Here is a 15695-nt window from a genome sequence, read left to right as displayed (position 1 = left end):
CAACGTTATAGAGTTAACAGGAACCACCCTGGCCTTCAATGGGTTCTGAGCATGTTTAGTAGAACAGAGAAAACCCACCTCCCCTGGAAAAACTGTGAGTGGTACTGTTTTAGTAAATGAGTTAGCTGGTTTATCGACCCCCTGTTTAAATAGACCTGTTGGACTTTCTCCTCCTCCTCTACTCACTGCCCTGTCCACAGCTCCAGCGCTTGTCCTTCACTCTGGTAAGCGCAGCATCTCAAGTGACCATGCTGTTTTTTCCCTTCGCTCTGATTCTGGCCACCTTCCCCTTGAATGTACCGGTGGATTGTACGACCGCCGTCCCTGAGATTGAACACTTTCCACCGCGACCAGCCCAGCACCGCAGGAGATCCACCACCACCGGACGTTTCCCTCCGAAGCTGAAGGGGAGAAAAGGCATCAACCAAGACTCTCTAGGTAGGATTCAACATTTCTTTTTCCCATGCCTTGTTTACTCCAACATGGTTATTTATCCAGAGCTCAATCTTTTGTTTTATTTAGACTCATTTACCCACAATTTCCCTATTTCTGACAGTGTATCAAACCCTGTTTATTTTCAGTTTTTTTACCGGTGAGAGCAAAGACTGCCAACTTTGTGTCAATATTTGATTTGAGAGGGAAGCAGTTCCTGTGCAGGGATTCAAAAGCAGAATGGCAGCACGGCCCTGTGAGTATTCTGCGGATGTAGTTCATAGGAATACGCTTCATTTGAATCACTTGAGTTTATACTCATTCGTTTCCCGCCTCTCCCCTACCCAAACAGAGAAGAAGGAATATGGCAGACTGTCTCTTCAGGGACATTCGTCAAGGCCTGGAGCTCCAAGGGGACACCTTGTACTACTGGCTGCCACTGGAGGAGGCTGCTGGTCTTACTGGCCTTACTGGTCGTCCAGAGTCGCCCAAAAGCTTCCTGGCCGTGTTAGAGAGGCTCCGGGACCCCCTGGTGAGCAGGCAGAGGAGGTCTGAGTCCCGTCCTGGTCCTGATCCCGTGGAACAGGACCCCCAGCTGTCTGAGCAAGACCAGGCCGGCGCCGTTTCCAAGGAGACGATCACGTCCTGCGACGACCCCTTGGAGGTGTTGCATTCCAGTGGGCCAGTCAGCCCCATCAAGACCAACACCGCAGAGCGGGCAGAGCAAGAATAAGAAACTGGAGAGTTATTAACTTCAAATTAAATAAATGAATAGGTAAATATTTTTATTCAAGCATCACATTTTCTTGCTTCTGTGGACTGTGCCAAATCGGTGAGGCACATAGAACGACTTGCAAGCGATCCAAAACAAGGGGTCGTCTTGGCTTGTTACCCAAAGTAAGCGAAACATTATATAGATGATAGCTATGAATAATACTGCTATTATCGTATGTACACTTGTATGTATATATCATATGTATATATATGTACATTTGTATGTTCACCCTTAAAGGATGGGTGCGCTGTTTTTAAACCCAGGCCTTGTTAAAACGTTGGTTCCCATCATTTAGAACTGTTCGTGGAACGCTTTACTATTAAGAAACATACTCCTCTGCTGCAGCTTCTCATTACATGTAATACAGCCCAAGTTTTCTGGGTTTTATTGCCCCCAAAAATATAAGAGACTGGAAACAGGAAGTTGTGTCGCTTCCTACTACTGTTGGCTATGTAGTAGCCAACATTAAACCACGGAATTGCAAAAAGTAAAATGTAATATTACTGTTGCTTAAAACATAAAAAGAAACCCAATAAGACACGTGTGATGATAATGCGAGTTTCATGTTTAATAAGCGATACAACTTCCTGTTTCTAGTGTCATACTCTTTAAAGGGGAGTGGGGGGGGGGGCTTCATTATTTTTTTTTAAGGCCCATTGGACTGCAAAAGCTGTAGCAGAGTGGTTCTCAAAGATTCTCAGTGAGTCTTTTTCTAGGAACGGATATAAAAGACGGGACTCAAGATTTTCACAAGGCCTGTGTTGAAAAACGGCAAACCTATCCTTTAAATATCATTAGTTAATCCCGTAACAATATACTTGTCACAAATAGACAATGTGTGCCTTCAAAGTCAGTTTGTGTGTGTGTGTGTGTGTGTGTGTGTGTGTGTGTGTGTGTGTGCGTGTGTGTGTGTGTGTGTGTGTGTGTGTGTGTGTGTGCGTGTGCACGCGCGTGTGTGTGTGTGTGTGCGTGTGTGTGTGTGTGTGTGTGTGTGTGTGTGTGTGTGTGTGTGTGTGTGTGTGTGTGTGTGTGTGTGTGTGTGTGTGTGCATGCTCGTGTCCTGACGTGAGTAGCCATGCCATGGAGTAGCCCTGGTAGTTATGCAAGTTTGTTGATGCACTTTGAAATATTTGCACTGGGATGGTGGACTACTTCACAGAACGTTGGACTTTCTTTTTGGGGATAAAAGCTTGATGAATGCCTAAATCTGTAACAGTACATTTCAGAGATAAATCATGAGCATTTTTAAGTGGGCTTCCCAAAAAATACTTGTTTCCATATCAGTAACACGCAGTCTCTCAGAGGGTATTATGTCATTGTTCTTTATCGTATTGCGGGTTATGCAGGACCCTCTGTTTGAGTTATGGTGGAGGGAGTGTTTGGAAACATTCAACGTTATTCTAATCTTTTGGGAGAAGCAGGGTCCCACCTGTGTCCCTTTGCCCTTTGACGTCTTTGGCCAGTTAAATTTTAAGCTGATGTGTTGCTGGGCGAGGTAGAGCAATATTTCTCTTGCATCTGCAAAATGTATAAACTGTCAATAATTATCCATATTTGTCTAGAAATTGGAGAAATTTGTAGGATTTGTAGTTATGGATGACTTCACTATTTATTACTATTGTCAAGCTTTACAGAAACACGTGTAAGTGCGTATGCAAATCATTTATATGAAATATTAATAACCATGGCAAGCATGATTCAAAGATTGTCAGGTCATCATTTTATCCAATAATTTTGATTTGTTTAACCGTTCTGTGTTGCTGTTAAGTTCTGCTCAGTTATTTTCTCCTGTACCAAGGGTTTTCATTTGACAAGAAGAAGTCGCTGCTGTTTTTACATTTTATTTTTACTGCAATAATTCATCTGTTGTTTTCATCTGTTTATATCACAGATAAACTGTGTCAGGTGCCGGACACCGATAGCTACAACACAAATATTTATTTATTGGAGAAAATAAAATACATAATGACTTATAGGCTACTGTACTTATTCTTAATGCCTGTTCTGCAAGTTAATAGTTGATAAAAGTGTACTAAAAAAGTAAATAAAACATGAAATATACCCATAATACAACTTTGTTACAACTTCTACCCTTTATGCTGGTGTTTCAACTTGTCTCCTTAAAGAATCAACTTTCTAGTCACTAAAAAATAACAGAACAATGACATGTTTGTATACAACTGTACCATGGTAGCTGGTATCATCAAACATTTTATGCTAACTTTATAGTGCAGGAAGTGACTGAATATGGCTGGACCATTATCAAAGCAAAACTGTATGGACATATTCATTCATGTATTTTTCTACATAGTGACAATTTGATTCAATATTCTACCAATAATCAAGTTTAAATGAAACTCTAACAGTGGGTGTAGGAGTTGGCAAGTTGTTTTAAAAGATCTTAGATCAATCAGGTCGGGCGGTACCTCGAGTCTAGAGAGAAGCTACGATGTGGGCCATAGGACATAAAACTCACATTTCATTCAAAAAGCAAGGTATTATCTGATGCTATTTTGTGTAAAAAAAAATTCAGGTTAATGTTGTGGCAATGTTGTTCCGCACGCCACCCAAGTGGCGTTTTCTGGGCCCTCCGGCAGAGAGACAGAAGACAAACACCAGTAGACACCAGTTCAATTGGAAATGAGGCTAGCTGGAATTAGCCCAGGAGCAGATCAAACATGTCACGACAGGGCTCCTAGCCTGAGTGAGTGTGAGGATGGGGGTTTTAACCTGCTGCTCATTAGCCCAACCAACGAGCAACAGGCATGCAGCCACCCTGACCCAATCACCTAGATCCAGGTCAGGTGTGGCTGCTCAAACCATCCCATCCCCACACCACAAATGTGCAGGCAGCCCGTCATTATCGCAACTAACCCTCGGAGAGGGTCATTAGGTCTTGTATCATTATGAAGGGGGTTATTTTGCGGTAATGACTGGCTGGCTGCACATTATCCTGATTATCACACGGCTACTTACTAAATAAAATAACACACTGAGACGGAATATCGATTTTTAATTATTTTATAATTAGTAAGCCTAGTGTAAGAGCTTTTGCTAAGAAAATTAGTCCAAGACGACACTAAGTGAAACAAGGGACATGAAACCAACAGTCATTATTAACAGACAGTGGCCATTATTCATAAATAACTGACGGTTGTTTACCGCCCATTGACTAATCAGAATTAAGTTTTTAAGTATTCCATAGACCTGCGTAATAACTTTAGTTTTTAATGCACCATTAACATGTATTAATAACAGTCCTTATTTATCAAACACATTTTCCATCACTGACTTTGTACTACTGACTGCTACTGAGTGTATAGAAGTAACCTTTTCTTTATCAGCGTAAAACTAAGCAGAACAACAATGTTCTTTTTTTTTTTTTAGGTACACTGAGTTAAAATGGTTATGTAAGCAGTAAAAATAAAGCCTGGAAAAAGCACAATTTTGTCTTTAAGTACAAAATACTGTATACAGCTACTCCTCACTTAACGACCAAGTTCCATTCCTAGGACCAGGTCGTTAAGCGAATTGGTCAATAAGCGAGGACCCGTGTTATTTCACGGTAAGGGGGCGTACATGAGATGTATACAATGTATATAGTATATATAGATTATATAGTGTATATAGTATATATAGTGTATATATAGTATATAAAGTGAATATAGTGTATATATAGTGTATATATTATATATAGTGTATTGAGTATATATAGTATATTTACATTTTACATTTACATTTAGTCATTTAGCAGACGCTTTTATCCAAAGCGACTTACAAGGGAGAATAACATTCAAGCTACAGTATATATAGTGTATATCGTATATATAGTATATATATATAGTGTATATAGTATATATAGTATATTGAGTATAGTGTATATAGTATATATAGTATTTAGTGTATATAGTATACATATTATATATAGTTTATATATAGTGTATATAGCATATATAGGGTATATATCATGTACATAGTATAGTGTATATATTGTATATAGTAAATACAGTATATATAGTTTATACAGTGTATATAGTATATATAATTTAAATAGTGTATATAATGTGCATACACTGTAGTATATATAGTGTATATTTTGTACTGTATATATTGTATATAATATATATAGCATATGTAGTGTATATAGTATATATAATTTATACAGTATATATATAGTGTATATACTATATATAGTGTGTATAGTGTATAGTATATAAAGGGTGATGCGCGATGAGATGCTTGACGCTGAGATGCCGTGCACGCAGCACGCACACTGTGGTATTGCACGCAGTGTACAACACAGACTGGTCAGAGAGCTGGTCGTAAGTCCAAACAGTCGTTAAACAGGTAGGTTGTGAAGTGAGGACTACCTGTATAAGCACCTGGACGGTACATGTCGAATAAAGGTGAAATAACGTAAATGTGCATGTGTCCGTGTTCACCAAAGTGTTAACTCACAACAACCAGTCACTGATTTCCAGAAAAATCAACACTGGAGTGGAGTTCTGTTCTCAATATAACTCTGACAGGATAAATATAGAAGAGAAACTCATTAGAGGAAAACCGCCCGCACATTTACAGCAATGAACAGCCAAGAGTTACAAAAGGGACGTCTAACGGAGTTCATCATTTACGATAAAGCGTTTAAAATGATCATCATCACAGACGGTTTTAAAGTGTACAAAATAATGAGACAAAAACATATTTAAGTTTCATCTTCATTTCAAGTTTCACATCTATTTTTTTCCTCAATGATGTTTTTTTTTTTACTGTATTCATGTGTCTTTGGGGTTTGTGATCCAAATTCCCCCTGGTGGGCGTGGGACAATCAACTTGAAAGCCACTGGTATGGTCTTACTGTCAACTTTATCATTTAAATTTCTTAATTTGTGACCATATATGATCACTCTGAAGACATGACATATATGGTGTTTAATAAATCCAAAGTAAAAAAAATCATTTCCAATGAATAACTTGTCCTCCGTCCTGATTGGCCAGTAGCGGCAACCAGCGGTCAGTTATTTGTGAATAACAACCGCTGTCTGTTAATAATGACTGTTGTCCCAGGCAACCGCTTCCCCGCCTGGATTCACATCCTTCGTATCTGACATGTTGATGCAAACACTAGCTAGCACCAATATCTTGTGACGTTGCATAGATACTACGGAACGGAAGACTTGAGACGTATGCGGATATCTGCAATTTCACATTAATAAAAGTAAATGGAGGGAGAAGCTTGGTTCGAGGGTGAATAGTTTGCTACGTTTTTGGACTATTTTTCTTAGCAGAAGCTCTTAAACTACTCTGGTTATGAAACTATTTCAAATCAAGATGCACTCTTTTATTTGGTAAGTAGCCGTGTAATAAGTGGGATAATGTGCAGCCAGTCAATCATTATCACAAAATAACGACCAGGGTGCTGATGACTCTGTTGGGGTTTTTTTTTCGCGATAGTGACCGGCTGGTTGCATTTGGTTGCATCCATTACTTATAAATCACTGTTTATTCATCACATTTAAATTCATTATTTATTGTGGAGATGAGCGGCACAAAACACACAAAGCCGTACAAACGCTTTGGGAAAACAAACGGGAAACTCTATTACAGTGTTGAAAACTTTTTTTTTTGTCTTCTGTCTTTTTTTGTCTCCATTCGATTCTCTCCGACCCTACGCCTCAACGTGCTCTGCTCTGTGGACGAACACACAGTCCACCCCGTAGGCGGCGAGCCTTCCGTCCCCTTCTTTCCTCGCCGTCAAGATGAACCTGCAGACGCCCGTGTTGGGGCACAGGGACAACATGTGCGCCCGGTCCGAGCCGGGCGGCGGGGCACACCGCAGCTCCTCCACGAAATACCGCAGCGCGACGCGTATGAACGCCCCGTGGCCCACCACCAGGGCGTGGACGGGGACTCCCCTCACCCCGTCGTCCGCTCTCCCCTCCGTGGGAGAGGTCTCGGCCTCGCCCCGGCCTCCCTCGCGCCAGTGGTCGGCCTCGATCCGACGCAGCATGCGCTCTAGGAACTCTGTGACCCGCTGCCTGACCTAAAGAAAAGAAACAAAAATAAACTTTAACTGAACACAACATGTACCTGCTCAGAATCTTTTATTTTATTAACATCCAACACCATAAGGACATAAAGTGATACCCTGCAAGTGGAAAAATACAGCTTGACGCTCTTCCGTTACGCCCTGCAGCCCAAACAGGATTACACCGGTTGGATCCTAGACTAACAAACCCTTTAACTAGATTTAAGAATGCCGAGCGACAGGAAGCCCTTTTTGGCCCCTACGTGGTCCTCTGATGTTCTATGTCACATGTCTACGTCCCTCCATTTCTGCAATATCATCCCTGGGCGGCACGTAGGTCACGTAACCCGCTGGATCGCATTGGGAGGGTGAAGCCGTGGGCCAAGTTCCATCAGATGAAGCCAAGCTGGTTGACTCTGGAATGGAACATCCCGTGTTCCGACACCGCCACACGCACGCACACACACACACACACACACATACAAATACACACATACAAATACACACATACACACACACACGCACACACACACACACACAACTATGTGGTGACTTTTTAATCGGAGGCAGTGACGAACATTCTGTGGTGGGGTGACGGTGGAAGAACATGCACTTTGATCCACCTCACTTTCAGAGAAAGGGTTGATGCATTAGAAGTCGAATTTAAATAAATGTTGCCAGACTGCAGCCTGCTGCACTACTTTACATCTTCTCATGGACTGCAGGTCAAACGGTAGGTTCCTCTGCACTGACACCTAGTGGTCAATAGAGCAAACTGCCGATTGACGCCGCATGGATCAGCGTAATTCAGCTGGTTCTGTTGGGGCCGGATTTTCAACCGGCAATTGTCATTGTCCTGAGTGTAACTACACTGGCTCAACAAAGACCAAGGAAATGCCAAACCACCTTCATACTCACTACAGATGACCTTCAATTGAACACATTTCTAGATGTTCATTTCTGAAATGAATGCAACTGCAGTTCATTGCTAACCTTAAAATGTATTCAAAGGTCCAGTCTGTGTAAATATGAGGGCGGCATTTGGCCAAATGGGGGCCACGCGTACCAGTTGAATAGGCCTGTGATATGTGGTAAAGATTTAATGTCATATAGTACAAAACAGTAAAGTTGGAGCAACTATATGCAAAGCATCAATTATAGCATATCAACATTGAATATTACAGATTCATTACTTAAGAAAATTGAAGTTAAATGCTCAAGTAAAAATACAATTATGTTAAATGTTGAGTTAAATAAGTGAAATATCCATACCACACAATTTATACTATCTATAAACTAGAATTCATTTTGGCACCAATAATTAGGTAATAGGTCACAGCCTTTCGAAAGTACATCCAGTGTACTGTAATAAATACCAAGCAATGCTCTGATGGGCTTTTAGTGAAGTATAGTCTTACTGCGGTTTGTGTGCTGAAATGTTAGCAGCTAAAAAAAAATTCAGCCTACAACAGTTTCCGCTCGCGAAGCTATTTTGGGAGATAGCGTTTTTTCTAAAGATAGAATGAACTTGGGGGGGTGGAGGTAGTTATATCAGTGAATTTTACCAAAGTGATAAAAATATACTTTAGTAAACTTAATATATTAAGTATACGTTTATGTATTCACAATTAATAAACTAAAGTTGTGTTAAATGGAAACAACTTAAGATGTACTTGGTGTGTTAGAAGTTGTCCTTAAGATGTGCTTAAATACATAAAATACATTTTTATATATGTATACAATTGAATTAATTTCTTTATTATTTCTTTAAGTATACTAAAGTACAGTTTAAGTTAGGTTACCATTTAATATAATATAATATATAATATTATATATTTAATATTTAATACACAGCACAATAATGTATGACAGTCTAAAAGCTGCCCTTTAAATTTGTACATAAGGTACCCAAAAAATAAACTTCAAGTATACTCACAAAAAAAGTACAAATTTGGCAGAAATTTACTTTTAACACACTTTATATACTAAAAGAAATTCTTTCACTATGGAAAAAAAAATGTTTACCCATACTTAGGTGGAGAAACGGAGACCCCTTGTGGCCGACTCCCCTACACCCCAGTTCACCTGCTGGTTGGTCTCTCCCCCCGGTGGAACGAAATCCAGCCACGACAGACCGGCTGCCTGGGCCATGTCCTTGAAATCCTTCACCTTGAGCCCCTCGGCAATTCCAAAACTCTGGAAAGTCACAATTTGGTTATTGAATATGAATATGGAACGGTAGGTCATTAAACGACTGGGATGGATATGGATCACTCATCCTGTAAGTCTCAGTATAGATTGACTGGATCTGTGTGCGCGCGCGCGCACACACACACACACACACACACACACACACACACACACACACACATACGCGTCACTCACCTTCTCCTTCAGTAAAGAGTCACAAACCATTTCTTGGCCGGAGCAACTGATGTTGCATTTCATGATGGTCTCAGCGGTCTGGAACAACACACCGTGATTCCCATTACAGATGATTGCTTAAATGATGTGTTCTCAGCTTGAAATTGAGAAAATAAAATCCACATTTTAAGGTGCGAGAACCTATAAAAATATAGGTTTAACAAGTTACTGCAACTAGTTGATCCAATGACTCCAATCCAATGATTTATTTTTGAGTGCCTACAGTACACACACAAAATGCATTAGAACAAGCATAAGAGCTTAAAAAAACATTATTTGTATATATGTATTCATTTCACATTATAAAAGCTAAAGATTATTTATCATAACACAAACCGAAAACAAAACAATATTTCGTCCTCCATCTCGCCCTCTCTTGTCCGTCTATCACACTGTGTATGTTCTGTCTTCAGTTAATATATGCGTTACGAGTGAGTGAATTACGAATACGAGTTTTAAATATGCGTCATTGTGCGATAAGTAATAAAAGCACCACTAAAGGTAAAAAGGTATATTCCGTTTGCAAACCGAGGCGTCCCACCTGCCGAGCTCGCAGCATGTCACTGACGAAGACGTTGGTGAAAGTGACGTCTTTGAGGTAGCGGCCGACGGCCTCTGCCTGCCGCAGACCTGTCTCGGATAGGGGAGAATCTATGGCCTGGCCTGGAGCAGGGGAGGGGATAAACAGACATATAGGAATTAGAATGACTTTAATCAACCAAGTGAATTTACATATACAAGGAATTCATCATAGTAAAGGATTGGTGCATTTCTCTACAGGCAATTAGCACAAAAAAAAACAGATAAATAAAACATGAACTAAAAATTAAATACAAATAAAAAAATGCCAAATATGCACAAATAGCTGAAAAATATAAAAATAATATACAGCATTTACAAAGTGTGATTCTATGCACAGTAGGGCTGGGTATTGTTTAAAAATGTATTATACCAGTACCAATACCAGTACCTTAAAGTGATACCGTTACTCTTGGAGTACTTCATTCGATACATTTTTTCTACTATACCCATCATGTGAGTGGAAGCTTTGCCTAAAATGTCACCACTCCTCCCCATGCAAATGATTTTTACACAAATACATTTTCAAAGTGTTCAATTTATTGAAATATTTATAAAACAACGGTACAAAACTGTAAAATTAAATATTTGGGCGGTGTCATTTTTTACAAATCGCCAGTACAGGAGGAATGATATGACATAACTATGACAGGAAGAGGCCATGTGCCCAATTGCTGTTCCAGTTTTCCTGGACCTCATTAACTTACTTAACTGTTTTTTTGATACATGTTGTTGTCCGATGTTTGTTTTTCCAGGTACACGTTGTTGCTTGTTTCTATGTTTATGTTTTTCCGTGTACATGTTGTTGTTTGGTTCTATGTTTATCTGTCTCACCTGTGGTGATTCTCCCCCTCTTGGAGTAGTCATTAGTTGTTTATTGACCCAAACATGGTAAAATAGTTCACCAGAGAGGGGGATTGGTGGTGGTTCTCTATAACCAAAAACTGTGCTCTTGTCATCCTACAGCTCGTCCACAGGACAGAGTCATTGCAGCAGTTCTTGTCTATTAAAGAATGAATAAAGAGTTGCATTGCAGGTTGAGAACTTGAACTCCACTTGCAGACTAACTCTATCCTAGATGGAATGGCGTACAAGTACTCTGTGTTGTAAGCCCAGCATGCTGACAGCACAGGTCGAAAACAACAACAACAACAACAACAACAACAACAACAACAACAAAAAAACAGTATTTTTTTTTCTAGATCCGGGTACAAAAAGGATTGAATACAGGTATTGTTTGACTGGAGAAGTTTAGATACTATTTGGTATTGGGTTATTTCGGTTGATACCTTAAAGGTATTGAGTACCGATACCCAGCCCTAATGCACAGGATAAATTATTGGTATGGGTATATAGGATATACATTTTTCATCATTGCTGTGTTAGCTTTTATTTAACTTATTACACTTTCTACAGTGTTATTGCAGGTTTATTATTGCACAAAAAAAATAAACAAAAGGGATGCGGTCCAAGAGTGTAAGGTAATAATTACACAATGGTAATTCGTATATGTAATATATGTAATGCCTTTGCCTTTGTAAATTGAAATGCTCTCAATAATAGAAATATATAAATACAATAATAAAATAAGATAAATAACATATATCACAGTCACCACACGTACCTTGCAGCAGGCCGTCTTTATTATACTGCGTTTCACCACTGTCGGAAACAGTTGAACAGAGTGGTCACTATATCAATAATATTCATGAATACTACACTTTATTTCAAACAAAATATCTCAAGTATTTACTGTACTTCATTTCTAACACAGTTGGATTACTTTAGTTGTTTTGTTGATTTTTTTTGGAGAGAAAAAATACCAGGATCAGGATTTATATGAATACATTTTAAAAGTAAGCCAAAGCAAAATAAATATATAGAATAAAATAAATCAGGGACTGAATCTCTCAAACTGCTCATCAGTCCGGACTCCACACACACTATTTTAATTGCAAATCATAACCTGGATACACATGATACAAAGAAATAGACCAGGACCTTATGCTGTATTATAGGTTCAACTCTTTCAGTATCACTGGACAGGACAAAAGTACTTTTACTTTGAATTCTTTAAGTACATTTAAGTACTTAAATGGACATGTCAACGTGGTACTTTGGCTTTCACTGGAGTCGTTTTGAGTCAGAGTACTTGTACTTTCACAGTGTTTATTCTGAATGAGGAACTGTGACCTTTGCAGCTCAACCTGGATGTGATTCAAGTTTCAGTCCGCAGAACTACACCGCATCTATTTTGATCTAACGTACCACAACTTCATTCGCAGTTGCATTCGCTGCATTATGTAGTTGATTATACAATATTTTACTATGTTGGACAAAAGTGAAATATTGCACGCCACGCTGCTCTACGGTATTATGTCAGCGTAGCTGTCAAGCAAAAGTCCGATGAACCTTCTGCTTCCGTCGAAATCCAGACAGTTAGGGGAGACGTTAGAGGAGACAAAACCATTATTATACTCCATGGCAATTAAACACCCGTTTCGCACTCATGTAATCACTCGAAAAGAAACACGAGGAAACAGGCTGGAAATTCAACTTACTGCCGCACGACGGTCAAACCGAATGTAAGCAGTGCCATTGTTGGGGGGGGACGGAACCACGGTCAGGGAGAGTTGGTTTCCAGTCGGACGGGTTTACAGGTGGCGCTTCGGGAAAACCTCTATTTCCGCTTACACATGTAAACATGAAAGTCACGTACACACGTAAACACAAACACACAACGACGCGGTGAGTTTTTTTTAATTCGGAGGCAGTGACGAGCACCGTGGCGGTGCAACAACGTGCACGTTGATCTTCGTCATATTTTGTCACGTATATGTAAATGTGTCACACGGTAGGATGAGGTGAAGCTTTATTATTTCTTTATAAATGAAATTAGGCTTTAGAAATTAGCGGTGCAAGCCAAGAAAGGGATAAGAAGTAAGATGGAGGTGGAAAAAAATACCTCAATACACAAATAAATAATAATGATAATAATAATAATAATAATAATAATAATGATAATATATATATATTAACTAGTAGTGACCAGTTATGCCAAAGTAAGCAGTAGCAGCAGTGCAGTACAATAATGTAGAATTCTTTATTGTCATTTTTTATATTTCTATATCATATTATCATTTTTATACAGCTCTCATTCGTAAAAATGGGTATGCGACAAAAATGTACTATCTCGGGTCAGTAGGCATTGCCACTCTGTTTGCACAAACTGAAAGTAGAAAGCGACATTATCTTTTAATTATTTGCGTTATTGGGGGGAAAGAATAGTGTTCCATGGGTGTATGAGAGGCATGTGTATGCCCACTAACACATGCCTCTGATAAGCGATAAGGTAACATGAATAGGCTATGTTGCCCACATGAAAGGTTCAAGAGTTCAAGAGGTTCAAGAGGTTTATTTGTCACATACATATACTGTACATAATTTCATTCATATATGCAGCAAATGCTGTGAATATTTGATCGGGCTCCGTCAAATGTTGAGACAAACAAAACATCTAAAAAAAAGTGCTCTTCCAGTACTAAAGGTACTGGACAAACAACCTCGGCTTATTGATTGGTCTTTGGGTCCGGCTCAATGCTTATACCGCATTCCATTGAAGTGGGAAGTTTGAAATCAGACCTCCTACTTGGAAAAGTGCAAAGGAAGGGCCATTAAAGTCTTAATTTTGGGGCAGATTGCTCAGGCCTGAGTTTGCTGAGATAACAGATCTGGCATACGTAACAGCAGCATGGAAGCACCACGGCAAGCAAATTTCCCTTTATATTGGCTTTTATTTGTGTAAGCTACTCTGTGGTTGTTGTTACGTAATGTTAACACAAGTTTTGTAGCTTGTAGAATTCACAAGATTTGCCAAACAAACACACATTTACTGTGGAGCGTCCATGGTTTCCCAATCGGAGGCAATATAACACATTTAGCTCGAAGTGGGAACAACCAACCTGGAATTACCGATTTCCGACTTTCAATGGAATGTAGCGTTATGGGTTGGGCGCAACCAACTCTAACAATGCAGGGGTAAGTTTGAAAAAAATGTATTTGCTTTAGATTGAAAAAGACAAAAAGTAACGTTATCATGTTTTATTACACTTAATATTTTTAATTCATCATGATCTTATTTGGAGGCTGTTGTATTGGTCAGTTTTGATTATTAGGGGATTTATAATCCTCCATCCTCCCAGCCCCTTGTGCCACCTGTCATTGTGACGCAATAGTTCCAGAATGCATCCAGCATGTACAGTACGCACATTTGTGAATAACTGGGTGTTAAACCACTTGCATACAACCTGATTCTGGGTCAGGGTGTCGTAAGTAGCAGAGCAGCTTTGTGCTTGCGATCTATTAAAAGTCAGCCCTCGATCCAAGCTTTTGTCTTCGTCGCGAGCTACTATAAGGCAGTTTGCCCAGTCTTTCCAAAATTAAGTCGTATATGAGTAGTTTACACCTTGTTAAATCACAAGAAGGCGATGTTGACTACTCATATATAATATGCATTATTTATATATGTATTTATTTATTACCTATTTATTACCTATACCACATTTTTAAGCCTTTAATAATCTTATGCTTTTAGGCTTAATTATTTTCCTTCCTATCTGCTTGCGCCTGCCGTTAACAGTATAATATTCGATCGATAGAAGAGAACACTGCTCTGAGCTGTAAATTAATATAAAAAAAGTAATAATAACACTTTATGAATCCCTGTGGCAAAATCACCCTTTTTGAGACATCTGAATCTACAAACATGGATAAAGATGTCAGAAACAGAATGGTATATAAGAGGGAAAAGAGTTTTAAGGAAGAATTGACTGTTGAGGTTGAAGTCTGTGGAGAGGAAAATGTGACAATGATGCAATTGCTTATAGAAATCAATAAACAGTGTGGCAGTGTCATTGGCTGTAGGTTCCGATCTCCAAAGAAATATGAAATAATGATGGAAGACGAAGACAGCAAGAATAAACTTACTGACGGCATCAAAGTTAAAAATAGTATAATCATGGTCAGGGATATAAGAAACAATGAACTGGTGGTATCGTTCCAAAATCTCCCAACATATATAACCGATGGACAAATTCTGGAGCAACTGCAAGGCTGGCGAGTTAAACCGATCTCTCTCATTAAAAGAAGTGTGTGGCCGGGTACAGACGTAGCTGATGGAACAAGGTTCCTCAAAGTGAAATTGAATGACCCTGACACAGTTCTGCCGCATTCAGTAAAGTTTGAGACTCTGGAGGGAAGTGAATATTTCCGGGTGACTCACAACAGACAGGTGAATGTGTGCAGGCTGTGTGTTCAGCCTGGGCACATTGTACGGGACTGCCCCGAGTTCACATGCCACAAGTGTGGAAAACAAGGACACTATGATCGGGAGTGCACAGCGAAACAGTGTAAAAGTTGTGGCCGGAGCCGTGAAAAGTGTCGCTTTAACCGAGAGAA

At 39.5% G+C, this 15695-nt stretch overlaps 1 protein-coding gene across 1 annotated transcript; it reads right to left on the bottom strand.

Annotated features, from left to right (window-relative positions):
• Positions 1–6722: 6722 nt before the first annotated feature.
• Positions 6723–12882, bottom strand: tigara (TP53 induced glycolysis regulatory phosphatase a). Its single transcript, XM_080002474.1, has 6 exons — positions 12800–12882; positions 11863–11900; positions 10201–10322; positions 9621–9698; positions 9321–9431; positions 6723–7250 (listed from the first exon to the last, which is right to left on the bottom strand). The coding sequence occupies exons 1-6, from the start codon at positions 12835–12837 to the stop codon at positions 6876–6878; spliced, it is 762 nt and encodes a 253-aa protein (XP_079858600.1). The 5' UTR covers positions 12838–12882; the 3' UTR covers positions 6723–6875.
• Between the last annotated feature and the right edge of the window lie 2813 nt (positions 12883–15695).

Source organism: Zeus faber (assembly GCF_960531495.2).
Source record: "Zeus faber genome assembly, chromosome: 6".
NCBI lineage: Eukaryota > Metazoa > Chordata > Actinopteri > Zeiformes > Zeidae > Zeus > Zeus faber.
Note: the sequence above shows the minus strand (reverse complement) of the source record. Positions and strands in the feature narration are given on the sequence as shown.

Bases quoted from the DNA above. Each gene is read 5' to 3' on its own strand.
- tigara (XM_080002474.1), bottom strand. From the start codon at position 12,837: ATGGCACTGCTTACATTCGGTTTGACCGTCGTGCGGCA. The intron at 9,699-10,200 runs GTGGGACGCCTC...GTGTTGTTCCAG, and splicing joins ACATGCTGCGAGCTCGGCAG to ACCGCTGAGACCATCATGAA. The intron at 7,251-9,320 runs GTGAACTGGGGT...TCTTTTCTTTAG, and splicing joins GGGGAGAGACCAACCAGCAG to GTCAGGCAGCGGGTCACAGA.